Consider the following 27,845-nt stretch of genomic DNA (forward strand, 5'->3'; position numbering starts at 1 on the left):
AGGACCCTGCATATCACAAATTCAGCAGTGTCCCAGTTTAGTAAAAAAAGGTTGACATTGTACAAGATAATTTCTGCCTTACCACTACCAGCATAGCTTCCAAAAGCTTACAATACTCACCCCAGACGAAGAGCTACATACACACACACACATATATACACACGCATTTAAAAAAAGTTATACTTTTAATACTTCATCTTTCAGTCTTACCGAGAGTTTTTCAACATCTCCTTTTAGGACCCGCTCTAAGTACAGCTGTTTAAGCTCACGCTCCAGGCGAGACGGTAGCCCTGGGTACATGGTAGAGCCTCCTGAAAGCACAATGTGCTTGTAGAACTCGGACCTGTAGATGGGGGAACAATGAAACCGTTGTAAGATAACCGAATAATAATTCGTCTCAACATCTGTATGGCTATTGAGGCAACTGAACCTCTCTCTCTTGTGTACATATGGATAATTCTGTTAACTATGTGTATGCATTAATTACCATTTTGTGGCCATGGCTCAATAACAGCTTATCTTATTGTCAAAAGCCTCTACTAGATGAGTTTATATTCATTGCAGCTCAAGACTGCGCTTAGAAATCTCAAAGAATTTGAGATGTCAGGAAAGAAAATATAATAGGTAGTTATTACAGGTGCAGTCCCAGTTAATGCCACAATGGAATTATGAGAGGTTGAATATGAAAAGCAGGGATCGAGGCTTAAAATAAAATACAAGTTTGAACTTTTAAAATAGCTCTGGAAAATCAGCAAGTTTCTTTCCACTGGGCGCACTAATTGTTTAGCTGGCTTTCTCCACCCAAATAATACATTGCAAACTCAATCATGTTCCCTTCTATTTTCTCATCTTTAAAATCGGGTCATTATTATTTGCCTCTTTGGCTTTTGATGTCAGGGAATATATGTTGGTCTTAAATAGAACAGAAGGAAAAAGTCTTGATCGACAAATTACCTTTATACTGCAGTACACATAAAGTGCTTTCAATATATTTTAGGTAAAGACTAAAACCTTCCCATAGCATTTGGTTACTATGAAGACACTGAACGTTTTATACTTATTTACAAATAGTTATCCTCGTCTAATTTGAGCAATTATGGTAATCTGTCATTTACTAAACATGCAACGACCATTAGTTAAAACCTAAAATAACCATTTTATGACCATCACAACTGTTAATTAATAACTTTGGCAATTTGAGATCATTAAAATAGGTTTCAAGTGTGAGGTGCAGAGTGCAGTTTTCACAAAAATGTGTAACGACAACATGAGTTGTACTGTGCAAGTACCAAGGTGGCATGAGGAGAGTTGGCACCTGTCCCAGATGGAAGCTGTATGCTCTTTTAAAGAACAGGCTGATTTTCTTTAATACAATACTACACCTGATGCATAGTAATCAATGCAAACAGAATACTTCCACTTGCCTCCAACTCTAAAGACAAAATTCTATTCTCTATAGTCCGAGGAGGTCAACTGGTCAAACGAGCAGGCAACGCAACCGCCATTTATATTAAGTTTCTTTAGAATAAAATGGGACGCCTCAAAACATTAACCTCATTTTGTTAAAGACCTACAAGTATAACTTTTTAAATAATTATTTTAATTTAATGTTACCAGACTTTAGTTCATTTTTTCCCACTTGCATCTACAAATCACATCAACACACGTCATGTTGTCCTATTTGTAAAGTAATTATGAAAATAACTGTTTTTCACAGGACAAATAAAAATGGTCACCGAGGGTAACCACCATGTCTCTGTGGAATCCAAATACACCAAGTATTTTTGTTACCCACCTTTATAGGACTGCCCTAATACTCATAGTACTGATAATGCAGATCTACAGTAGTACAAATTTACAATCTCACCGAGTATCAATGTCAGCAGCCTGGATAGTGTTGAAAAGCAATTCAGCAACGCCAACGCCTTCCACGTTGATAAGATGAGGCTGGAACAGTGCTTCTGGCGCTTCAAAGCGCTCGCCACCTACTTTAATAACCCTGCCATCTGGAAGCTGTGCAAGCAAAAGGAAAACAAAAACAAAACACAGAACTTTTATTATGTCACTCCTTCCATGGGGGGGGGGGGGGGTTGCCAGGCCCAATTAGCAGAGGTTCATGAAGCCCTTTTGTGCAAGAGGCACATAAAACACACTGACCCTCTTGCAATTAAAGCGTGAAATGCCTTGAAGCCGCATTGTCACTCTCATAAAAGTGTACAATTTAACAGTTTGTCTTGCCTACTATAGAGGTGTACATACTGTATGCCAATATACACCTATTCAATGGTCAGCAAAACAAGTGCTTACAAGGTTAATGAAAAATACCCAACCAAGTACTGAAAAAAAAGGTAGCTACTGTTCAAAACCACAACAAATTAAGCATGTTTTATTTTACATGATGCACTAAGCCATCGTGTTCTGGGATGTAAAATAACATGCTTTAGTTCTTGATTTTTATGGGTCTATGAGAGCTTGGAAGTTTCCACATGAAACAGGATGGACTTTTCCCCCTCACAATAAAACCATTCAAATTAGACACCTATTTCATAAGGAGGGATGTGGAAAGATTACAATGAATTGGGGGTAGTTAGCTAGGAATTAGTGTGGCACCCCCTAATCATTGCATAGAAAGACTAAAAAAAAGTTATGATGGATGATAAGTGGCAAAAACACTCAACTATACAGAACCAAAATGCAGAATAAGGTTTCTTCACTTGCATGCCCCCTGTAAAGCGGCAGTGTCATTGGTCAGATTGAACCTTTTGAATGCCAACATGGCTGACCAGAGTACGATACACATTTTAACACCAGGGCTGTGCAACAGGAATTGTATTGATGATTATTGCCTTGACTCACTTGGCAGACTTGTAAGGTGTCTAATGGCATGGCACCACTTCGGAATATAAAGGGATACAGGCTCATATCTAGAAATCACTTGTGACAACAATCAGGTATAAAAAGAAACACACATTATGCCATACAAATAATGTCACAAGTCCAGGGGTTTGTCGGCTATTGCAACATTCACCGAATGACAAACTAGTTGCCTTGCATACAATAATAAGAACAAATGCAAGTCACATATGGTCTAATAAACGGTTACTCCGTGAATTAGTGCATGTACTGTAGGGAAATAGTACTCATCTCAGAGGCAACTTGGAGATGGATATCTTCTTACCAGACTATTCTAACAAAGTCTTACACCAGACATTATAGCATAATAAAGTGGTTTATTTACAGGTTGCAACTGCCTGCACCTTACAAAGAAAAAGGACACCCACTACAATTACCTAAAAGGAGTGCGGTGAAATGTAAACCTTTATCCTGACTATCTCAGAGGAAGCGGGAAACGTTGGTCCCCTAAAATCTTCCGTGTCCTGCTGCTATTTACCTATATGTAGTAAGAGAGTAACTACCATTGACAGACCATGTGTGTGCATTGCATTTTTTTCTGATTGTTTTGTTTTTTCAACTTAAAATGCATTAGGGGAAGCCGAATGTACCCGAAAGCTAAAATACAAACATTGAAATATATACAAGGCAGAGATATTTCCTTTGCTCTTTACAGCAGGGGATTTATAAGGTAAGTGCAAAGAATAAGGCCTGAGGCAGAGAAAAAAGCCGTAAAACTAACCTTAAACAACTACAGTTAAAGGTTTATGCTGGTGCATGGCCTGGATGGGGCGTCCCGAACAGTTAAGAAACGGCATTACACAGCCTGAAACGCCACATACAGCAAGGATTATAAGGTATGAAAATGCCACACAAAGCTTCAATGGCACCGGTTACAAAAAGGCAGGCAAGACGTCTGTTAGGAGACGCTCACAAGTATTGTCACCATTGGTTTGGTAAATTAGTTCATATACTGTAGTGTTTAAATAAAAAAAAATAATTAGGTTTTATTTATTTTTTTAAATGTGAATGGGATGCCAATACTGTAAAAACCAAGCTACTTTTAAAAGGTTTTACATGTGTTATTTCAATATTTTGACCCCCATTAACTACAAACCCCCCCCCCAAACGTATAGAATATAATCTACACCAAACAAGGTATACAAAAATGACTTGGCAGTTCTGGTTTTGAATAATATTTTACAACACCGGAAGTGGTCACAGGCGGTCGGACTATAAACCGATGACGCATCCATCATTCAGCCTTTAATTACCACATACAATCCTGTTTCCTTTTTTATCCTGAGTCTCATTGGGAGAGCGAAAAGTTGACTGCGTATTTGCAATTACCTTGTGCGCATTAGTTTGTTTGTGTGTCCTTTTCACACATTAGTGTAGTTGGCTATATTTAATACAGTGTCTTGGCACACTTGGTTGTGGTTTTAACTTTTTGTACATACCTGTGCAGGGATATAGCTTTTTGTTGTTTCTAATAGCACACTTTTAAACATTAGTCAGGGATAAGATAACTGTATACCAAATATCTGTATTTCAAAATGACACTTCAAGCAGTAACCCCCCTACTCTAATGGTTTACATTTCTTTTTCTAGAGTAAATCGGAACTGGTGAGTACCACAGAGTATAGGTATGGGGAAGGACAAGGATTTAGAGCAAATTAGCAACCGATAGTTTAATTTTTTTGTTAAAAAAATAAAATAAGTTTAAAAAAATAGATGCAATATGTATTGCCCTAAACAAAAAGGGGGGAGTGGGGGGCGAAAAAAAATAAAAATAAAGTGTCAGAGTGCAAAAACTTTTTGCACTTCACCCACCAAACTCTGCAGGGGAACAGTTTGAAAGATGTGTGGTACTCACAGTGTAAGACTCCACAAGGACGGTGGTCTCCAAGGCAAGTTTCTGCTCCTGTTCAATGTTATATCCGACATAACAGAGCTTCTCCTTGATCATGCGAACAGTCTCAAAATCAGCCGAGTGATTGAAGGCGTAACCCCGCAACAGCAGCAACTGCATGGAACACAGAAGTATTGTTCATTAAAAACCAGCACTGTGTCTGTGTGATATGTTCACTCAAAAAGAAAGCTGTTAAGACATTTATCTTATGCAGTGTTAACGCATTTGGTAGAAGTGTTGCCCCAACTACCAATTAATTCATATCTAACGTACAATGTTTATTTAATTGTTTTATCAGTTACTAAAAGCCTTGGATATTTATCGGCAAATCTCTCACTAAAGTTACCCTTAAAATGTAAATGGCTGGGTATCCTAAAGATGGCTGCCCTCGCCTGTTTCAGTAGATTTTACCATGTGATTGATAGTTGCTTTGATTTCTAAATGCTTGGAAATCTAAAAACTTCCCATCATTGACCCAAAGAGAAGCGAATAATAGTGAGAACACATTCACATTAATTAAACACAAGCAACGTTTCAAAAACAAGCCCCTTTGGGAGCCAGGGGGCCTTGAAACGTTGCTTGTTTTTCAACAATGTGCCTGCAACCCAAGCATTTCTTTTTAAATACAGGATTGAAGCAAGGGGTCTCTGGAGGTGAACCCCTGCTTCCGAAAGTACTTACCTCCACAATGAGTGCCGGTAGCCACTCCAGGCTTCAAATTATGGCTGATTATCAAAGCTCCTGCAGGCCAATAGGAAGCTGTGACGTCATCCAGTGCAGCTTCCTATTGGCCCATGCGACGAGCGACCTTTAAACTGCAGAGATACGGGCACCCCCTTCGGAGGTATCTCTGTAAGCAGGGGGTCACCGGATCTGAAATTAACAGGGTTCAGTTCAGGAGACCCCCTGCTTCAAAAGTATATTTTAAAAAAAAAAAAACCTTGGATTGCTCCTTTAAAAGAAAAAGCTTTTGATACCAAGGGAACACGAGTTTATCCTTTATTCTAAACTTTGAGTGGTGATCCATTCTGGACCAAGATTTCTGAAGTTCTGTGTACCTAGCGATGTAGGTGCAGCATCAGAGCACCTAAACAAGGTGTGTGTAGTGCCACTGAGTAAGAGGACTGGGTGAGTGCAAGTTCAAAAGATATATCGAGGAGGTTTCTAAAGCCATCATGTAAACCAACTAGGAAACTTCTATAGATTTCCAAAATGTACATCTTCATTATCTTTCAGATGTCATTTAACAAGTCTGGAAATAAGAGGTCCTTGCTCTGCAGGTTAACATGTTTTGAATCCAAGTGTCTATACACTAGGTTTCAAAATCATTAATAGTTAACATTGTAGTGAAGGGATGTGGTATCTTTCCATAATTATTTCAAATCTTAGTGAAAAACCCCTAAAAAGGGACAAGCAGGGATGCCGATAGGGGGGTCTGCCGGGTTTGGCGTGCCAGGCCTGGTGGGTCAGGGGCCCACTCCATGGCCTTCAGGGCTGCCAAGAGGGGGGGGGGGGTTGGAGAGAACAAAAGATAATGGCTACCGGTTGCGGCCGGGCCCCGGCTCTGCATCAGATGCAGGCCTTCCTGTCCCAGCCACTGACGTCAGCGTGCCGGGCCCCTCAGACATCAGAGCACCTCAGCTTCCGCTGCGCGCTGACTGGAAGCTCGGCGTGGGATGTAGAGTGAGGAGGCCTGCATGTGTGTGTGTGTGTGTGTGTGTGTGTGTGTGTGTGTGTGTGTGTGTGTGTGTGTGTGTGTGTGTGGTTTTTTTATATGTTTTTTTTGTATATGTGTTGGCGGTCTTTTTTTTATATGTATTGGGGAGGTTGTATATATTTGGGGAGGGTGGGGGGTTGTATATATTTGGGGAGGGTGGGGGGGTTTGTATATATTTGGGGAGGGTTTGTATATATTTGGGGAGGGTGGGGGGTTGTATATATTTGGGGAGGGTGGGGGGTTGTATATATTTGGGGAGGGTGGGGGGGTTTGTATATATTTGGGGAGGGTTTGTATATATTTGGGGAGGGTGGGGGGTTGTATATATTTGGGGAGGGTGGGGGGTTTGTATATATTTGGGGAGGGTGGGGGGGGGTTGTATATATTTGGGGAGGGTTTGTATATATTTGGGGAGGGTGGGGGGTTTGTATATATTTGGGGAGGGTGGGGGGTTGTATATATTTGGGGAGGGTGGGGGGGTTTGTATATATTTGGGGAGGGTTTGTATATATTTGGGGAGGGTGGGGGGTTGTATATATTTGGGGAGGGTGGGGGGTTGTATATATTTGGGGGTTGTGGATTTTTTTTGTATGTATTTGTGGGTGGGAAGTTTTTTGCATTGGGGCGTTTTTTTTTTTGGTATATATTTTGTGGGGGGAGTTATGTGAAGGGGAGGGAATTGAGTGAGAGTGGTGTAATTGACGGAAGGGGGAGAGGAAAGGGGGGCGAGAGCGAGTGAGGAAAAGAGGGAGTAGGGGAGACAAATACATGTGAGGCGGGGGGGCAGGGATTGAGGGAGAGTGGGGTAATTGATGGAAGGGGAGAGGTGAGACTGAGGGGAGAGAAATACATGGGAAAAGGGAGGGAATTAGAGGGGGCTCGCGAGATGTAAAATGGGTGGGCTCGCGAGGTGTGAAATAGGGCTTGCAACACTGCCATTTAAGTAAAAGTTGCCCTAAAAAAAATATTCGTGTTAGGTGTGCTATGGGTGGGGTGGCGGGGGCCTGCTCCTTGCATTTGTCCTGAGCCCCAAGATTTCTGTTGGCGGCCCTGCAGACAAGCAACCAATGAAAAAATAAGACTAAAGAAATCCCGAAAGATTATACAACAGGTTTAAGTCGGGCTTCATTGCATTCCGATTTATGCTGTTACCTTGATAAGGTAACGGGTGATATCCCTGCCAGCAATGTCTAGTCTCCTGGTGAGATGAGGAAGAGAGAAGCCTTCGTAAACTGGGCAAATGTGAGTAACGCCATCTCCAGAGTCCACAACAACACCAGTCAACAAACCTGCACAGAAACAGAAAAAAAGCAATCATACAACATTCATGAAGTACACAATGCTGTACCATCTGCAGGAGAGATACTCCAAGTGTTACTTGACTGAGATAAGTGCATGGTAGGAATGTCCAGGTCTCTTTGCCACCATCTATCTAGCTTTAGGTACCGAGTGTCGGACTATGGCCCACACCTTCGTAATTTCAATGCATGTAAAAAGTAATACCAGGTAATCTCTCCTCACGGTAAGGTAGTCTTGATCAACAACATGCTCATGAAGCTTTGACTTTGCAAAAAAGATACAAAGAGGAATCAGCAGGGTTGTTCTTGAAAAGGATTTCAAAGCATGTAGCCGTGTGTGGTAAGTTCTCTGCTTTGTTTGATGAACGTACATGTACAATGTGGTGAGGGCGTAAATCGCGGTTACCATGGAAACTGAATACGTTTCTCAGACCGTGCTCTCTAGAAGAGGGCTGGTTAACACGTCTTTTTAACAAATGATGGTGGAAGCTGCGAGCGCACCACCCGTTCTATGAATGAATGCTTTCCCACTGGCACACACAAGCATGCCAACATTATTCAAAAGGACAAGCCCTGTACATTGGGAGCAATGTTATGTGCTCAGTGCTTTGCACCTACACAATTTCTCTTTTTCCTTATAAAAGGTATATAGAAATGAACGGCAAACCATGAAAAAGGCCTACAGCATGACAGACGTAAGGATAACTACAGGCAACATGTTTACTTGCTTATGCATCCTACAATGATCCTCATCTTTATTTCTTCATTAAGATCCACGCCAGCATTACTCATCGTTATCAGAACTGGCAACAAAAAAAAAAAAGTCTGCGGCTACCACACAAAGGTTGTGTCATCTGTCACAAGGATTAGCATATTATCAGATCACTGATACAAAATGGAAAGTGCTGAATATTAAGACAACCTTGCTTTTCCTATCTTATCAACATCTAAAGATTTGGTTTTAATTCATCATCCAGGCTCCTGCTTCTCTTTGAGGGAATTTAAAGCAAGCGCATGTTTTTTATTCAAAGGAATACAAGCAAGATAAAGACATTGACACGTTCTTTATTGGCTCTGACAAGCAGGCAATGTCAATTTGTCAATTTTCTTTTCAAAAACAATTTGTAAACGTGATAACCATTTATATAGTGCTTTTCTCTCAATCAGACTCAAAGTAGGGTTGGACGGTATACCAAAATACCGCTGTAATGTAATCTCACGGTGTGCCGATATGGGAGATTACCTGCTATCACGGGGCAACGGCTCCTGTGGCCAGACGTTCGCGGTTATGCCTTTCACTGCCTCTTTCTTCCAAGAATCCCTCCCTTCCTGCTTCTGAATGCTGAGGGAGGGGGAGGAGATTCAGGCAGCATGGGGAGTGAGCAGCGGGCTGCTGTGAATGGGGTTTCCTTGTGTTAAGCTCTTACGCTCTCCCCCGGGGCCCTTAATCCCCTCTAACCTCTCCCCTCCCAGTGGGACCTGTTAACACCCCCCTTCCATGAATGCACTTCACTTTTTCTGACCTATACTGCTTCCATCACCTCAACACCTTCACCCTTCCGCCATTTAAAAACATATTTCATTTAGAAAATGTAAAAAAAAAAAAAAAAAGGATTAAAATAGATTGACAATTCAAGAAAATGTGTTTAAAATGGGTGTATCTAAGGGTGAGAGATGGGATGATGGGGATGTTAGGGTGATGTAAACAGTGCAGATATGGGAAGGGGTTGGAAACGAAGGGCCATTTGCTCAAGGAAATCTAAAAGTTATTTTGATAACGTTTTATTTAGATTTACTTGAACATTTTTAGATTTCTCAAATATTTATTGCGACATGTCATGATAGTGATAGTGATAAATGTGTTATCGTGGGAGTTTTCTTGTTATCACCCCCAACCCAAAGGACTTACAAAAAGGAGAAAATAAAATAAATAAATCGGACTAATGTATAGTTTGGGGGACTTTTAACTATGTATTGACCAATCCAACTTGCTCTCTACTATAAAAAACAAGAGGCACCTATTTTTTGTTTGTGTTATCGTTCTTGACACTAGAAGAATCCGTCCCTAAGAAAAGAGAAAATGTATCCAACTTACAGTAATTTTCTTTTTCTAGAACCATATGACAGGGAACATCGTAGGATTAAGGTCCATCCTTGGCTCCAGTAGAACAGGAAATTCAATTCTGCAGTTAGTACCATAAAAGGCCCCAAGTTGGATACATTTTCTCTTTTCCTGTTCCCCATGGCAGAGGGCACCACGAGGACATACCCAAGCAATATAATAAGGGATGGCAGTAATAAAGACCGCCATTATCAGTTTCAACGCATTTATTTTGTTACTAGAGACAAGCAGTTTGCCACCAAAGCTTGCGTCAGCTGAGGCCTGAATGCCCAGCCTATAGTATTTTTCACAAGTGTGTTAAAAGATGACCATACGGCTGTCTTGCAAATCTGTGCAGGTGATGCCTGTGCCTTAAATGCCCATGATGTGGTCATGGCTTTGTGAATGAGCCTTTAGACTTCAAGGTGGATCTTGTTGTTCATATCTTTACCTTATGTATGAAACGATCCATCTGGATATTGTTGCCTTGGACGCTGCTTGCCCAGTCCTCGGTATTTCTGGGAGGATAACCAGCCAATTCGACTGATACATTGCACGTGATTGATCTAGGTCTTCAAACATCTCATCGAGATCGTGTAATACAGCTCAGCCCCCTTATAACGCTGTGCTTGGGGTCCAAAGAATCACATCGCGTTATAAGCGGATCGCGTTAGAAATAATGTACAATTGTATGCATTTTATGATAAAGTATTTAAGACATCAATAATCATGTTGTAAAGTTATTCATAAATATGAAAATTGGGAGCCACGCTTGCATCGCGTTATAAGCGTATTCGCGTTGTAACGGATCGCGTTATAACAGGGTTGAGCTGTACTTCCTCTTATTTCACGGTTTGGGGCAAAATTAGGGAATTACAATTTCTTGGTTAATGTGAAATTGAAACACCACTTTAGGCAAAAAAATTGTAAACTGGTTGTATGACTGCCTTATTCAGGTGAATGATAAGGAACGGTTCTTTGCAAGCTAGAGCTTGTAACTCACCCACTCTCCTTGCTGACGTTATGGCTATGAAAAACGCAATCTTCCATGTCATTAGTTTCAAAGATATTTGATGTACAGGTTCAAAAGATGCACTGTCCGGTCACCCAGAACCAGAGAAGTCGCATGACAAAACTCTACACCCAATTTGTGGTCTTAATCTTTTGACTGCTTGGAAGAAATGAATGACAAGTCTTCCAGCTGCCAGATTTCCTTCTAGTAGTGGTGATCATGCCGATACTTGCATTTTAAATGAACTCAGACCGAGTCCTGAGACAAATCCTTCTTGCAGAAATTGTACCCATGTCAGAGGTTAATGAGAAAAAAATGTGTTTCTGTTTTTCACACCAGACCCTGAAACCAAGTCAAATTCTGTAGTACACAGTTAACTTTTTCCTTGCTTTTAACAGAGTCCGTATAGTCCTATATGAACATCTCTCAGGACTTTCCATACAAATCTCCAAGCCACCAGATCTAGTTGTCTGGGATTTGGATATTATACCAGGCCTTGATGTAACAACTCTCGTACACGGTCAAAATGCCATGGAGTGTCTATTGTCATGTTTCTTAGATGGGCAAACCATGGTATCTTTGGCCAATATGGCACAATCCGTATCACCTCTGCTTGGTCAGTTTTTATTTTCCCCAATATCTTTGCAATAAGAGGGATTGATGGAAAAAGATATATGTCAGTTTGAACTGCCAATTGAAGCGGAGGTCACCTGTATACATCGCACAAGGATAATATCGCCTGGTGCAGTAACAGTCCACCTTTTTGTTGTGATGTGACCCTCAGGTCTACTTTGGGTTGACCAACGCTTCACTATTTCATGAAAATACTTGGCTGTCTAATAACCATTCTCCAGGGTGCATTTTGCTGCGACGGCGATAATCTGCTGTCATGTTTTGTGACCCTGGTATATGTATGGCTGTCATATTTGTGACTGCCTTCTGCACGACAGGATTTTTGATGTCTATATAATCAGTCTTCAACTCTTTGTTCCTCCTTGTTTGGCTATACTTCCCCACTGTGCTGTTTTCAGATCTTATCTGTATATTTCCACGCCTTGTGTTCTTGGCGCCAGTGCTTTCTGAACTGCCTTGATATCTAGCAGATTTGCTGGTAAATGCCGACCTTGAGCCACTAGCTCTCATCTGAGCTCCCCAACCTGCTCCGCTGGTGTCTGTGGTGATTGGTAACAAATGCACTTGGTGCAGATTTTGGTAATTTCCCCACCATCTTAGTTTGGTGTGTGTCTCTAAATAGTCGGATGCCCACTTGTTCTCTGAAAAAGCTTTTAGAATTCAAGCTCTCCTCACTCGTCTCTAATGCTTCCTCAATATTAGAGATCACATGCCCATAGCTCAATACCGACGTGGTTGATATCACAGGTTTGCCCATGGCACCTGCCGTCAGATAAGATTTCTTCAGAACGCTATCCATCTCGTCCTTTCAACTGATACGGTTGTTTTCCTTGTAACTAGATATTGCTGCCTCCACTTTCGGAGTTACCTCCCAGAATGTCCCCTCTGTCAAAAAGGATACATTTTGTTGAATTTTGTGGGAATCTATTTATTTTTTAATAATCAGGCTGAGCCCATTTTGCTTCTACCGTATTCGTAATCACTTGATGGATCAGAAAACACCTAGTCTTTCTTTGCGGTTCCCCAAATAATGTATCTACTCTCCGATTTACCTTTTAATCCCAATTTCAATATTTTCCTCAATGCTTTTATTAGAGGTTCCACCAGTTCTAGATTGAATTCTGATTTAGTCGCTTGTTGTACTTCTGATTTATCACCCCGAGTTAGGCTAGGTCCCCAGTACATGCTGCATAGCGCGCTATGGCATGCGCTGCAGGAACAAGAACCGGCAGTCAGCGGGGCAGGGCCCACTAGCTGCCTTGGCGCACAATTTGCCGCCGCCTTCCTAGACTAGATTTTCTGAAGACCAGAAAATTGTCTTTAGAACTGGCAACAGAGCGCTGGCCACGGCTCCCGGTGATTCAATCAATGAGGGCAAACCAGCCGGGTGACGTAATGACCGCGCTTCTGTCATGCCCTCTGTCGAATCTCCTGCAGCTCAGCCACAGACAGCAGTTTACACAGCTACACGTGTCGCCAGACGACACTGGGGCCATAGCCTAACTGTGTCCTTTATCCACAGAAAACTAATTATCTGTACATTTGGTTCCCCTGCTGCTGATTTAAGACAATATCCACGGAGCTTCTCACCGATAGCTTCTACTGCACAATTATTATTTTTTTTTAACGATCACCTTTCTTTTCTTGATGCAGAACCTCCGTTGCCACTTTAAAAGTTCCCTCTTCTGGCTGTATCACAGAGGAACTATGGTGACCTGCATAATCAATGCTTTAGATGTCTCCTCCAAACTAAGGACTCATGTTTTTTCTGAAGCAACCCCCCTTGCTTGCAGCAGCCTCCACACATATTTCTGCAATCCCTGCAGCGGATTTGTTTTCCTCTGCAGTGTTCCATGCAGATTGCTTTAATTTTTCTGAGGCTGTCACCCCATCGCCTCTGACATCATTGTCCGTTTATTCAGAGCGCTGATGGCATATCTGCACAGCCGAGCTTGTGCCTGCATGTTGGGAGCGCACGCAAGACGGGCACGCGCTATTCAACCATGTGGGACACCATGCAAAAAAAGGCATGTTCCCACATCAGCCGTTACCACTGCGTACTGAGACATCTGCGGTCTGCCCTGTTGCATGGGCCTCTGAGCAGCAAACCCTGCACGGTGCTTATATGTCAGAGCTGCAGGAGGAAAGAGGCCGAGAATCCCCTGGATTAACTGCAGTCTGGGGAGTCCTTTACAAAATAAACACCACTGCTGTAGGCCAGGAAGAGAGAGAATACCTGCAGGTAGTAGCAGGGGCTTTTATGGTACTATCTGTAGAATTCAATTTCCTGTCCTGAATTTAACCCTACAGTGCCCACTGCCATGGGGAACAGGAAAATCAAAAGATATATATATTTTTTAATGATCTTATGTTTGCTGCAGATTATCATGCTTTTTATTTCATTACAGTGTAAGGACACAATTGGAGGGGGTAGGAGGTAGCCAAATGGGAAAAACAAAACAAAAACAACAATAGTTGTAGTCTACCAAGATGAATAAGATCCAGTGGTGAAGGAACAAACAAGTGTGTCTTGAGTCAGGTGAACAGGAATCATGTCTGTAGACATTGCTAGATTGTTTTAACAAAGATAAATGGCTTCAAACTAAAGTGCATCTTAAGGAAACATCAAGAGATTATTACCCACCTTGTGCATACAACGTAAGAACGGCCTGTATAGCAACGTATACACCAGAGAATTGGTAGGTTTCAAACATAACCTGAAAAATAGAAAGCACATTAAAACTGTTATTTTAAAAGTTATAAAAATCAGACAGACGTCTTTTTGACAAGGTAATTATACAAAGAACAAAAATATCCCATAGCCGCAAGTTCTTTTAATAGACCAATAGCAGTAAGCGTTTAGACACAAAGGAAACGTGCGAGTATAGAAACACAACAGGTACTAGTCTTCAAAGATCTTTAAACATTAATACGTGTATATCTATGAATATAAATAGAACTGTATATAGGATGAGTATCACACCCAATTAGAACTTAAAAAGGTTGACGTCGATGGACAAGTCTTTTTCAACCTAATTTATGATGTTACTTTCTATGAAGCACACTGGTTGGTCCATTAAAAAGGCATCGCAGCCCAAGACATAACTACACTTCTCCAGTAGCAACTCCTGTAACTTAGCACCGCTATTTACATTATATCTGAATCTGACCTACAAAAGAAAAAGTGATTGTCGATTAAAGTGGGTCACACAGCATCTCCTGAAAACTGAACACTATTGCACTGCAAGTCAATGAGTAACCTGGATGAAAGTTGTGCACAGGGAAAATAGGTCATTTTCATATCGTACTACATGGTGACCTTGCAATAATGAGTTTAGAGCAGCTCCCCATGCTCTTTTTGAGCCTACTCCGTTTTTACATGGATGGGAAGCAGGGGGCTGAACCGCGTTAATTACCAGCGGAAGGTCCCGCCAGTGGCAACAACCCCCCCCCCCCCCTCCGTTCCGTGATAAGCTACCTTTACGCAGGAATGTATCTCTGGTAATAAGCAGGTCGGTTCAGCCCCTGCTTCGCGATCCATGAGAAGAAAAATACTCGAGGGGGACGGCTCTTTAAATATAACTGCATATGATGGCATAAAGGGAAACACCCTAGTGGTAGCCATGTTGTATGCAAAGTATCTTAAAAAAGCAACACGGTACAATTAAGTGACAGGCATTTAATAAGGCTGCCTGTACATCTATTTTATTCTATGGGTATTACAAGTAAATGTACATTCAACAGGTCTTGTTCTGAACCTGTATGGGATGATTATTATTACAGCCATATTGCATAAGGTTTAACATTAACACATTTGAAATATAAAAATAAAGTTACGGTACCTCAACAATCTTCTCCCGGTTTTTTGTCGGGTTCATGGGGGGTTCTGTGAGGAGGATTTTACAGTCCTTGGTGTCTATGTTCAATTTCTCAGGCCCAAATGTGTAGTCCCAGAGATGTTTCATGTCATCCCAGTTCCGCACGATACCATTCTCCATTGGGTAGTTCACCTCCAGCATTGAGCGCAGCTCACTTGCTTCATCGCCAACCATAAGGTCCTAGAATTTGACAAACAAAGACAGCGCTCAAGAATGTTCAGTTGCAAATGGATGGGAAATATATTAACACACAAAAAATAAAGGTACTCGTTTCCCTTGTAGCCTTAAACAGATTTGTGCACCTAAAGCACTGGACGCACGTTAGGCCTTACTCTTTATTGAAGTCAATGGGGATTTTTAGAGAGAAAAAAACGGTCCCAAAAGGGCGCATCCATCCATATAGAATAAGGACCATTTGGGGTAATTCTATATAAATGTGAAGTTTCTTCCCAGGAAGAAGATTTAATTCTCATTTAATTGCATAGACTTGAGCTGTTTTCCAACACTAAGAAGCGGCCTCACGAGAAATTATGGAAAAACGCTGCTTGCATGCATGAAACATTGAATGTTATGCCTCGTACAAACGCCGTATAACAGGGCTGCTGAACTGCACGAGTAGTTAAAATGTTAAGCACTTTCTATTCTTGCTCGTCTGTACAGGAGGGCTGCGGGCATGCGGCGGGTTCCGTTCTAAGGGCCCGCCGCAAAGCGAAAACCGCCAGAAAGCGGAACCGGCGATTTGTCGTGTGCGCATGTGCAAACTGGCAATTCCCCGCTCTGCGCATGCGCACCCTGGGCAACCACCCCCGTTCTGCGCATACATTGCAGCCCCCTTATCGGTACCACTGTATCGGCGAAAAGCAGGGCGCAGAGAAGCGCTGTATATAAATCATGGTGTTAGGGGAGGGTGGGGGGGGAGAAGGGTTAAAGTATGATGATTTGGAAATGTATTTCACATTAAAACACTCACCTGAAACCGCTATTACCAGCCTTGACAACTAAAAATCACATACCTGTAAACTGGCATATTGTTAAAATAACTACATAGACAATACAATAGATCCCCATTTTTTCTTTAAGTAAATAAATGTTCACTGACCTGGCCATTCTACAAAACCATTCTTCAATTAAAAACCGAAATGGCCATTTTTTTAACTTCTCTTTTACAACTCTGTGGTGGTGCCAAATGGAATTTCAGTACATCAGAGTATCAGTTTCGTTGCACAATACCCCGTATCCAATTACAACATAGGGAAATGCACAAGTCAGGTAAGTTAACTGAAGTTGCTCCGTGAATGACTTGCTAAGCATGAGAACTGCTTTTAGGCAAGTCCGATCTAGTAGTTACAAGTTAGAATCATGTAACCCCGGTGCATGTGGCGACCTGCAAAAATATCAAATCTGCATTCTCCTCAGGTCTACGTGTGGAAGATAAAAAGAAATTCCTTCTGGCACTAATAATTAAGCCTGATGTCGGCCAACTCATATCAGGGACAAAACTAGCACTGGAAATGTTCCACATTCAGATGCTGAACTTCAAACAAAGGACAACGTATCCCTTCATACCTGCTCTCTTAAGCGGACCAGGACGCAAATGTAACGTATTAATTCATATAAAATACAGAGAAAGAGTGAAAATTTCACTAGAGGATACATTTGAGCGAAATCTTAAAGAAGTGTGTAAAATTAAATAACTAATGCGTGTCAACCACATCAGTGAAAACAATTGTAAATCTAAATTGCTATGTCCCCTCAAAAAAATATGCATTGGTCATAAAACGAAGTGCGTTGGAAAACAAAAAACAGAAACAAATAAACTAGGGGGAATAAGAAAAACCTAATTCAGGTACTTAAACTCAATGAAGTGTGCTGTATTCCAGAAGCAGTTCAATGACAGATAGAGCACTCATTTACACTGATGTAATGGAGGTACATTAGCCATTTCATTTTATACACGTCGACATTTAGCGCGTGCATTTATCCGCTAGTGATGTTTTTAATCCTAGGCTCTGTATTTTATATGAATTAAAGTTATATTTTAGTCTGGGTCGTTTAAGAGTGCAGATAGAGCGATACTTTGTCCTTTGTGAATATAATTACCACTCACTGCACCTCTCCATGAATGATAGTATGTATAATAACAGTTGAGCTAGATTACTTTTTTTAGTTATAAATCTGCAATTAATTTAAGTTATTAAAACAAGAGCCATCGCTACAGTTCTGTAAACAGGTAAAATGGTCAAATTCTGGACAGATCGGTTTAACACACCACAGAGCAATTCCCTCATACGGATTATTACACTTGACAGAATCCAGTGTATTTAAAAAAAAGAACACACATTTTGGAAAATGCCAAGCATATTCATTTCTCAACTTTAAGAAACATCTCATAATATTCAAACAATGCAGTTATTTTACACATGATGCTATTTGAAATGGTGCTTTGAAAAACAGGCAAAGTTAGCAAAAATAGCAGGACACTGCTCTGCTTATACAGCGTCAAATGCTTGTAGGGAAAAATAAACAATGAAAAATACCTTGGACAATAAGTGAACCCCAACAGCTTCTGGTAGCAATTTTTTAAATGACATAACAGGAGAAAAAGCCAACGCTTCGACCCGAGTGGTTCTTCAAGGCAAAGACGACCCGTGCGGGTTGAAACCCAGTTTCCCCCACTAAATCATAAAATGAAATACATTTTCCTATCAGAATCTACTGGACTGCCCCAAGAACTCTATTTTACCTGCGTATACATTGTCTCAACCACTGACACGGGCTAGACTCCCCCCACCCACCCCCCATTTATATTCTTTTGTACGAGTTAAGAGCATTTTGCACCTTACAGCAGAAACTGAGCGATAAATTGCCCTTAGACAACATTTTGTGTCTTCCATCTGTATATCACTTTTTTTGCACCCCCCGTCTTACCTCCTCTGTTGGCCGCCCCCCCTCCTTACCTCGCACGGCGTCAATGTCGTGACGTCACGTGACTCGCGGCGTTATTGGACGTCACATTACCAGGGCAACCGTGGCGTCAAATGACGCTGTGGCGCAAATGACCCTGTGGCGTCAAATGACCCTGTGGCCTGAAGCTGGCTGAAGTAGAAGTTGCAGAGGCCTCGCACGGTCCCCCGGCACTTCATTTAAATGCCTTGGGGAAGAGCGTGGGGCCTCTGCAACCGCCCACGCCCCCACAAAAAAAATCTTGCGCCCCCCAGTTTGCGCACTGCGGTGTTACTGGAAAAACTCCTGTAGAACTTGCATAACCCGACATGCATTCCAGTAAGCGTTGGAATCAGGTTGCATCAGTCTGTGGAAACCTGCGAGTATTGTGCACGAGGATCCCATAACAATTTGACATTAAAATCATGTGATCTTGCCTTAGAACGCATGTGAGATCTTACGGTGTGCAATGTATTCACTGGACATGCTGCATCCAATTCACAAACGTGCAGAAATTAGTAGGAATTTATCATTCATTTCAACAACCCAGAAATAAAGTTAAATAGATAAGAGGGTATGCATTACATAAAAGCTGCACAAAATGGCCAGCAACTTCAACAAGCAAAAAAAGTTGATGGCCTGATACAACCTCACTTACCATCTTTTTTCTATTCTACTTGAAGGAGTCAAAGATGAGGAAAGAAGGTAAAAGTAAAACAGTCAGATAATGGGCAGAGTAAATAATCCAAACAGATAGAGGGGAGGCCACTTGGATAGTACACTGGCTGGGAAAACCGAGCATGAAACCAGTGGTAGGTCCATAACTTCATGGGTAAGTCCCCACTATCATGCAACTCTGGTACCTGACAGACTAGAAGCCGGAGAACATGGAATTATAGTGGCATTGTTTACCCTGACAGCACTTACATTTATAAAGGACAACAGGCTTCTCACAGACGTTGCTCTCCGAGATGTCGTGTGTATCAGCCTGAGGCACTAAGCAAACTAGCTAAACCTGGGATAAAGAACTACTCTGAATGCCATTCTGTCATTTTTAACGTTAGCGGCTCAGTATTAATGTAACCAATGGTGTGAATGCATTAGGCCGTGATTATACCAGAAATTGCGTGCGACGGCGACGTTGCGTAGCATCAAAACAAAATGCAATGAAAGCGCACATATAAATCGCGACGGTAGCGCCGTGACGTGCTACAAAGCTTCTCTCATGAAGACATTTGAGATTGCTTTTCCCAGGCAACAGCTGCATCACGTGTTTTGCGCGGCGCGCACCAGTCACACACCGCGCCAGCCACACACACAGCGCGAGAGCCACAGCCACACACACAGCCGCAGCGCGACAGCCACACACACAGCGCGACAGCCACACACACAGCGCGACAGCCACACACACACAGCGCGACAGCCACACAAAGAGAAATGATCCGGCCATGCCTCCCTGCAGCAGTGCTACAAATCGCTTCTGCATGTGCACATGTAGCGCCGCTACGATGAGGTCACAGATCGCTCTGCAGTTTCTGGTATAAGTGAGGCCCTGGTGACACTGGGGCAGGTTCACATACATTTTTCTGAAAGCCAGTGTCAGTATTAAGCAATGCTTTAGATATGGCGGAAGGGGACAGACCACTGTAGTTTTCTGCTCCTTCAAACAAAAAAATGGAACTTCTGCTTTCACCCCTAAGTACTAACACAAATAGTCTGTTTCAAGCTGTTTTGAGGATGTAGAAATGAATCATAACATTTCTGTACTGCATAAACCACTGTGTGCACCGCGCTACACGGACCTTGAACGCCCCCACAACCAGAAGAGCTGACGGATAGCTATGGTGTAGTTACCTTGATCTCAATGTTTCCCACTTTGGCAGTAGATCGGATGACAGGTCGGCCAACCAAAGCTGGGAAGATGTGCTCTGGGAAGTTGGAGCCAGCATATCCACATTTCACAAACTGAAACAAAATGAATGCAACAAGTTCATTTAAAGCAGCAGTTCAAGCAATATCCTACATGTCTTAAATAAATCAGTTCCGTACTATGAGAAAATAAAAAGTTGAAAAAAAAAGTTTTGAAGAAATCTTTAATGTTTCTAATGTAGGAAGCATTTGCAAAGTGACAGCCCCCGCCCTCTAGCAGTAAACCAATTGTATCTAGTAACTGCCCAGTCAATCATATTACAGGACTACATTGCCCACAATGCTGTGCAAGAACTGAATTAAATAACCCGGAGCAAGCGATTGACTACAGGAGAACGGATCGATCGGCAGCTTAGCTAATCACTTGTCAGTGTGCAGATTATATTGGTGCACATATTGAATGGGCGAATAAAATATATTTTATATAAATATATATATAAATATATATATGTATAAATATATATATGTATAAATATATATATATATATATATAAATATATATATATATATATATATAAATATATATATATATATATGCAAACAACAAGGGAAAAGCAACCTTTAAATAGCACACGGACATAAATGAAGGTGTAACAAAAATGGTTTTTATTCAAGTGATTTAAAACAGGGGATGAAAATTAAAAGGAGAGGGTGGCTCAGCACTATAGAGCATATGAGGCATGGAGGCAAGAGTCAAGTAAAGATAAAAAATCAAGACACATACAGGGTGTAGGTGGCTATATCTAAGCACACCTGCGTGACAATCTACCTATACTGAGACCTTGTGACCACATGTAAAGAGTATTTGCCATATAATTTGGTGCAGTAATTACATGATAAGGGTACACAGGAATAAAAGGTAACAGGTTGCAAAGATACGTTACCACTCAGCAGGTGATTGTCACAAATAATAAAGTCAATACTCCATGTTGTAGATAGGAAAGGTAGGGGCCCCCCTCAGCAAGACTCCCACTCCAACGCGTTTCGACGAGAAACTGTCTTCTTCTGGGAGTGGTGAGGGGAGCAAAGAGCTAGCATTTATAGGGGAAGTCATAATTGCAAAAATCGCGCCAAAATTGAATAGATTGCAAGCAGCTGTATGAGCAGAGAGTGTTTACAAGTGTTACAGCATCCTAGAGCCTGTATTACCGTGATTGCACATCTCATTGGACTGCACTGATCATGTGAGCTCTCTAAGGTCAACCCTTATGTAAGTGGGTTGATGATGCATCAAGCATCATCACATGAGAGATAGGGAAGTATCTGTCAGAAAGGCAGTGTCATTGAGGCTGTTGGTTAAGACTACAAGCGTCTGATAGGCCAATATATATGTATGTATATATGTATATATGTATGTATGTATGTATGTATGTATGTATGTATGTATGTATGTATATATATGTATATATATGTATATATTTTTTTTATTTTTATTTTTATTATTATTATTATTATTTTATTTTTATTTTTATTTTTTTAAGGCAGCTTGAACTGCAGCTTTAATGTTTGAGTCCATTTAACAAAGTATTTTGTATTTGTTTTGGGTCCTGCGCATGCAATATAGGATTGTTATTTAACTAATTTTACATAGGGAAAGAATAGGGGCTGGGGGTAGAAATTAACAGGTAAAGGGCCAGACGTGTACGTGTGTGTATACTTAAATTCATTCAACATTAAGTACGCATTTATAATATCTGCACCATACTTTTGTAAATTCTTTAGCCAATGTATATTTTTCATTTACACAGTAAAAAAAAAAAAAAGAAATACAGAAATGTGTTGACAGGGGTGCGAAAATTTTACAAATTGATAACTGAGCAACCAAACTTGAATGACTAGCGTTTTCATTCAACTAACCAAGGTAACCAGGTATGATTAAAACATATCTAATGAACCATGTGCGTACATTTCTCCGTAATCATTGCACCACACTCCATGTATCAACATAATAGAGGCAATATTGGCCTGATTACAAAAAGAGGGCATCCGATAGCCATTACCAGGTAAAGAATAAGGAATTTAATTTTAAACGAACCGAAGATACCAGCCTTATTTAGTAAAAATCCATGGATCGACATCTTTTCCATTCATTGTTACCCAGAAATTACGTATTACAGGGCATTGCCACCAAAGATGCGTTAAGGAACCTCTTACCACAAACCACTCCAGCATGGTCCATAGATTTGGCATTAATCTATGCAGTCTGACAGGTGTATACGTGCACCATAAAAACGTGTACGTTAGCTTTATAGGGAGTTTGTGTGAAAAAATTGCACTTTGCTGCTTAAGGCCTCGGACATGGTCAAAAAGACCGTGCTGAGCCGCACTGAGGGGAAACATTATCCCTATCAGCGCGGCTTTAGACGGCGCTTCCGCAGGCGTGCGGAATTTCAGCCGACAACCCAATTTTAGTTTTCCTGCTGAGGGAAGCGCAGGGCCGGTCACGTGACTGCCAGAAGCCAATGGCAGTCCGTGACATCGGCGCCGTGGCGTGCTAGCCCCGCCTCCCGCCCGGCACACAAGCGCGCTCGCTAACGCTCATGCAGGGACACGAAAAAGCTCCTGCTTAAGCAGGAGAGCATGAGCGTCAGCGCTGCCCAGCGCCGCTCCCTGCACCATGTCCGTGGCCTTTAGGTGCAGATCCACAGTTGGCCTGTTTAGTTTGTAAGGCCCCGTCTCCATTGCTCGCAGCAGCAAGTGCAGCACGAACAAGATATGGACGTCTATGGGGCCGGCCTCAGTCACTTCTGAGTGCGCCTTCAGAAAGAAAGTGCGATCCGCAGCCACCTTTGCCAAAAGACAAGATTTTTGTCTTTTGACATGGCGGACGAGCGTTTGCCACGTCACAGCAGCGGTTCAGCCAATGAGTCAACCAATGAGGGCGCACAAGCCATGTGATGTCACAGCCGTGCGCCCCCTCCCCATCTCCTGATGCACAACGGAGCACAGGTCGCTTCTGAAACTGGTGCACGTGCCGCCAGGTGCTACAACGCGCGCACACGGTGCCTGGGGCCGTAGCCTTAGGCTGCGGGTATGGTCAGCGCCCGCGCTCACGCTTTGCAGTGAGCCCATGCAGCCGCAATGAGAGCGGCTTTAGCAGGGGCTCGCGTGCGGAAGCGAAGCCACCTAGAACATTTTAGTTTCAGCGCTGAGGGAAGCGCAGGGCCGGTCACGTGAGCGGTTCGCCCAATGAGGGCGAACCAGCTCTGTGACGCCACTGGCCCGCCCCCCGACACGCCACCGGACGGCGCACGTACCAAGGCTAGGGAAAGCACCCGCTTTCCCTCAGCGCGCCTTCGCACGGCTGAAGTCACTATGGACTCAGGGGCATCTGAAGCATTGTGGAAGCATTGATGGAAGCATTGTTAAATCAAGTGTTATCTTTATTGGTTCTCTGATAAGGGTAAAAAAAGGGGAGGGGGGACTGACTGTACATGCACTTACTGATCACACACAAAAAGGGAGCAGCCAGAGGAAATCAAATGCCTCCCAAGTGTAACTTTAAAAAAAAATACATCTGACAATGCTTATAGGTGTCAAATTTGGGTATTCGCCTGCTCTTCCCCCTTGCTCGCGCCTCCCTTACCTAGTCACCAGTGTGTCTGAGGTCATGTTGCTATGGCTACACGACATCATGAAACACCCTCTCCCCCCACCCCGGCATCCTTTCACGCCGCATTGCCATAGTGACGCATCACCGGAAGCCGCCGGAGATCGAGTAACGGAGTTACAGAGCCTTGCGCAACACCCCGACATTTATTTTAAATGCTTTGGGGAAGAGCGCGGGGCCTTTAAGCGCCACACCGTCCCCCCCCCCAAAAAAAATCTTCCGTCCCCAATTTTCTCACCCTGTTTTAAATAACCCAGATGAGACCCCTTACAACATGTCACTGGAATTAGTTTACTGTCGCTAGGAGGGACGGACCCGTTAAGCAACTGCAATTTAATGAGCAGTGACAGACACCCCACAAGTTGTAGAACCATGCATTATAAGGGCGCTTGCTCATTGTAAGCCAAGACCACCACACAAGGAGTTTTAAAGATTTGTTTTTCCTGGTGACCAGTCAGTGAAACGGGGTCAAAGTGGTTCCTCTCTTGCTTACCATCAATATCCAGGACGCCGACACTTGGGTTGTAAAAAATATTTAAAAAAATAGTATTAGACAAATACAAATCAACATTCAGCAGCATATTCACCAAGCGATGCTAAGCCAGTGCAGGTGACATCACCACGCAGTGGGGAGCGGACGTGACGACGGAAGCCTAACCAGTTGTGGATACTCACCAGCCCTGCACGGGGTGCGCTCCCTTTCATTTGTAAGCTCAGTAACATCTATTTTTACCCTGAACAAGTCCATCTGTAGTTCTGTGGTTTTGTGACTTGGGAAACCCCCCGCCCATTAGGGCTTAGACTGTGTGGGTCTTTGGGTCTATTAGGATCCACTCATTGTATCATGTATTTTTGTGATTTTTAATATGTGAAATTTGAGTCAATCTATAAAGCTTTTTATTCATTTTGACTGATGGTTCTCTTTTTTGTGCTTCCCTTTTGTGTACACGTTCCGGTTTAACCCCGCTGATCACGGGAGAGTGGAAGCAGCAGAGGGATACCATTGCTTTCTGGATACAGAGGGACTTTGTTGGAACTGCGCATACTTTACTTTTTAAAGTCAGTGCAGGTGCATACACCTAAGGCAGGCAGCGCGCCGACAGGCAATTGACTGCTACCTGCGTTCTGTAGGGAGCAGGAGCCGGAGCGGGGGGGGCGTGGTTTGAGCGGGGGGCTCTCGTGCTGTAACCCCCCCCCCCCGATCCCTCTCTCACTCCACGAGCCCCTCACACTCTGAAGCCAGGCACAGAGGGAAGGACACACACAGACACACACGGGGGGGGAGGAGGGGGTGAATCGGAAGGGGGATCGGAGCTGAAGGGGAAAATCGGAACGGGGGTGGGGGAGAATCTGAGTATAGGGGGAATTGGATTGGCTGCTGGGATGTCACGTGACGCGACACTCGCCAAAACCACCAGCTCCTTGTAGCTCCGGCTGGCTGACGCGTCACAGCACGCAGTCAGCCACGCCGGAAGTAGCCAGCGGGGGTAAGCAGCTGGTGGCCCGCGGTCGCGCGCGCCGCCGGCCGCAGCGGTACCAAGACCTAAAGTACCCTTCCATTGAATGGGAGAGGTGTCTTTGTGCATAGCACTGCTTTGTACACATGACTGAATCACCTGTTTTCCCATAGATCCTGTATAAAATTAACTAAACTTGTTATTCTCAACTTCAAAGGCGAAATAATTTTTTATTTTTTTTAAAAAGAAGGTGCCTGAAAAGACAAGATCTCGCAAACATTTCAAAGGCAATTATGCTGAAAGTCAGTCTGACTGTTACCCAAATTGAAAACAGTAGACTAAACCTACAAAATATATTAGTCATAAGATCACCTTTAAGAATACTGTACTACATATGGTTACCAAGCGAAACAGCTTGGCAGGTGAGAGCCACTGTTCACACTGTTAAGTGACCCCACGCATTCACCCACAATGAACATTCCCTAGCCACCATCCTCAAAATGTCATGGTTGCTAAACCTGCTTTAGGACAGCACCAGGAGAGAATAATTGGTACAGCTGAGCTACACCCCAGCTTATTCAGCTCCAGCATGTTGTTCCAGGACCAGCAGGGCGCAAAATCTGTACATTACACACACACACACACACACACACACACTAGTCACGGGACCCTCAAACATTGCGTTTTGCAAGCTAATCTGGCAGTAAAATGGTTAAACTCAAAGTGCTAGCACTCAAAGGTAGGTAGATACAAAAAATAATAATCCTAAAGTCAGGTCCAACCATGTGTGCTGTTGTCTCCCACCCATTCACAAATAAAGTTAATTAAAAGTTGTTGTTTTTTTTTTTTTGCATCAAGACACTACCATCACACAGTGCTGGTTTTAAACATATCCCTTGGTTTGGAATTATGTCGTGTCTACTTTTACATGCAACACATTTGCGGCTATTGTCTGTATATTTTCTTACTAGCCAAGATAGCACATACTAGCAAGCACTCAAAAAAAACAAAAAAACAATACAATTACAAAGCCACCTTCTTTTGGGGTGCATTTGAATTTATTTTTTTAAAAACAGGAAATAACCTGACTGGTAAGAAACTGAAATGATTTTTAGAGGAACAAGCACAGGACTGTGAGTGCTACAGCTATTTACCATATATAGGCCTTAGCAAATTGTGGTTTAACTTCCTATTGAGTCATTTGAGTCATGCACAGCAAGAGCACACAAAGCAGAAATTTCACATATGGCATTACATTTTTTCCACCTAATAGCAAACAGCCCTTCTTAACTGGTTCATTGGTGTTTTGTACTGCTTGTGGGTCAGTTTAACACCAATGTGACTGCATTTTTCTGATTACCTGGCAGCTGACCTCACACACATTTAAAGAAATATCGGAGCATATTTGAGAAATGTCAATGAAAGCCCCATATGCCTATTCAAGGTGGTCTCTATTTACTAAAGTGACCAGGTTGCAAAGCAGGTGCAAAAAACCAGAACCCTACTTATCATAGAAGGAATCCCATTTAAAGCATTAGGGAGTTCCAGTGTCACACAAGCCAATAGAAAGACAGTCATCCGTTGCGGCTTCCTATTGACCCACATCATGTGGAGGGGGGAGGGGCGTATTTACAAACATCCCGGTAAGTATCTTGAAAGTACGGGACCCCCTGAGCGAAAATGGACTGCGTGTAAATGAGCAGTAAGAGATCCTGGCAGAGGTCAAAGTGATGCCTTATATGGGACAAGATCCCTAACAGGGCATGTCGCAGCTCTGTGCTACTGAAACTTGGTTAACAGTGCAAGTGGAAACCTATTTCAACAACAAAAATGACTGTCCTCCATGCAGCAAAATATTTTGTCTTGATGTACAGAGTGTAAAACACACACACACACACACACACACACACACACACACACACACACACACACACACACACACACACACACACACACACACACACACACACACACACACAGAGAGATCAGCAAGTTACTGAATATTGAGGTGTGGGTTACTGGGAGACTTGGTTCTATACTGCTTGTGCTTGCTACGCGCTGCAGTTTTAGTTGGCTGAGGTTAGTCAGCCTTTCTATAAATGGTGCCACGCGCACGGCAGTGAGCGTGGAACCGTCCGACGGGGGAAGATGAAGAAAATAAAGAGTTTGGGCCGCTAGGGGTCGCTGATGTGTGTGTATGTATGCACAATGTTAATAAACTATTAATAAACTATTAATAAACAATACGCACGCGCACGCAGTGTTCATTAAAAATATAGCTACACAATGTTAGGCATCATTACAGCACCAATCACCCTTGTTTAATGCATCATTGTTTTACTGGATGGAAATTGGGGAGATGAGGCTCTGGGGATCCCCCAATTCTTGATACTTTCTTTTTGGTGAAGTTAGAGCTTAAATCTCTCTCCCGGGGACTCAAAACGGCCACCAAATTTCTGACCA

The 27,845-nt window shown here is 42.6% G+C and overlaps 1 protein-coding gene across 1 annotated transcript in view; it reads right to left on the reverse strand.

The window, feature by feature from the left end:
- ACTR2 (actin related protein 2) overlaps positions 1 to 27,845 on the reverse strand; it is a 42,819-nt gene that overhangs the window by 4,552 nt on the left and 10,422 nt on the right. Inside the window, exons 2-8 of the mRNA XM_075596111.1 lie at positions 20,241 to 20,351; positions 15,408 to 15,623; positions 14,210 to 14,282; positions 7,674 to 7,810; positions 4,769 to 4,918; positions 1,868 to 2,013; positions 211 to 343 (exon numbers count right to left, since the gene is read on the reverse strand). Of these exons, the coding sequence (XP_075452226.1) occupies positions 211 to 343; positions 1,868 to 2,013; positions 4,769 to 4,918; positions 7,674 to 7,810; positions 14,210 to 14,282; positions 15,408 to 15,623; positions 20,241 to 20,351 (966 nt within the window). The remainder of the gene's footprint in view (positions 1 to 210; positions 344 to 1,867; positions 2,014 to 4,768; positions 4,919 to 7,673; positions 7,811 to 14,209; positions 14,283 to 15,407; positions 15,624 to 20,240; positions 20,352 to 27,845) is intronic.

The sequence above is a fragment of the Ascaphus truei genome, chromosome 4 (assembly GCF_040206685.1).
Source record: "Ascaphus truei isolate aAscTru1 chromosome 4, aAscTru1.hap1, whole genome shotgun sequence".
NCBI classification, from domain to species: Eukaryota; Metazoa; Chordata; class Amphibia; order Anura; family Ascaphidae; genus Ascaphus; species Ascaphus truei.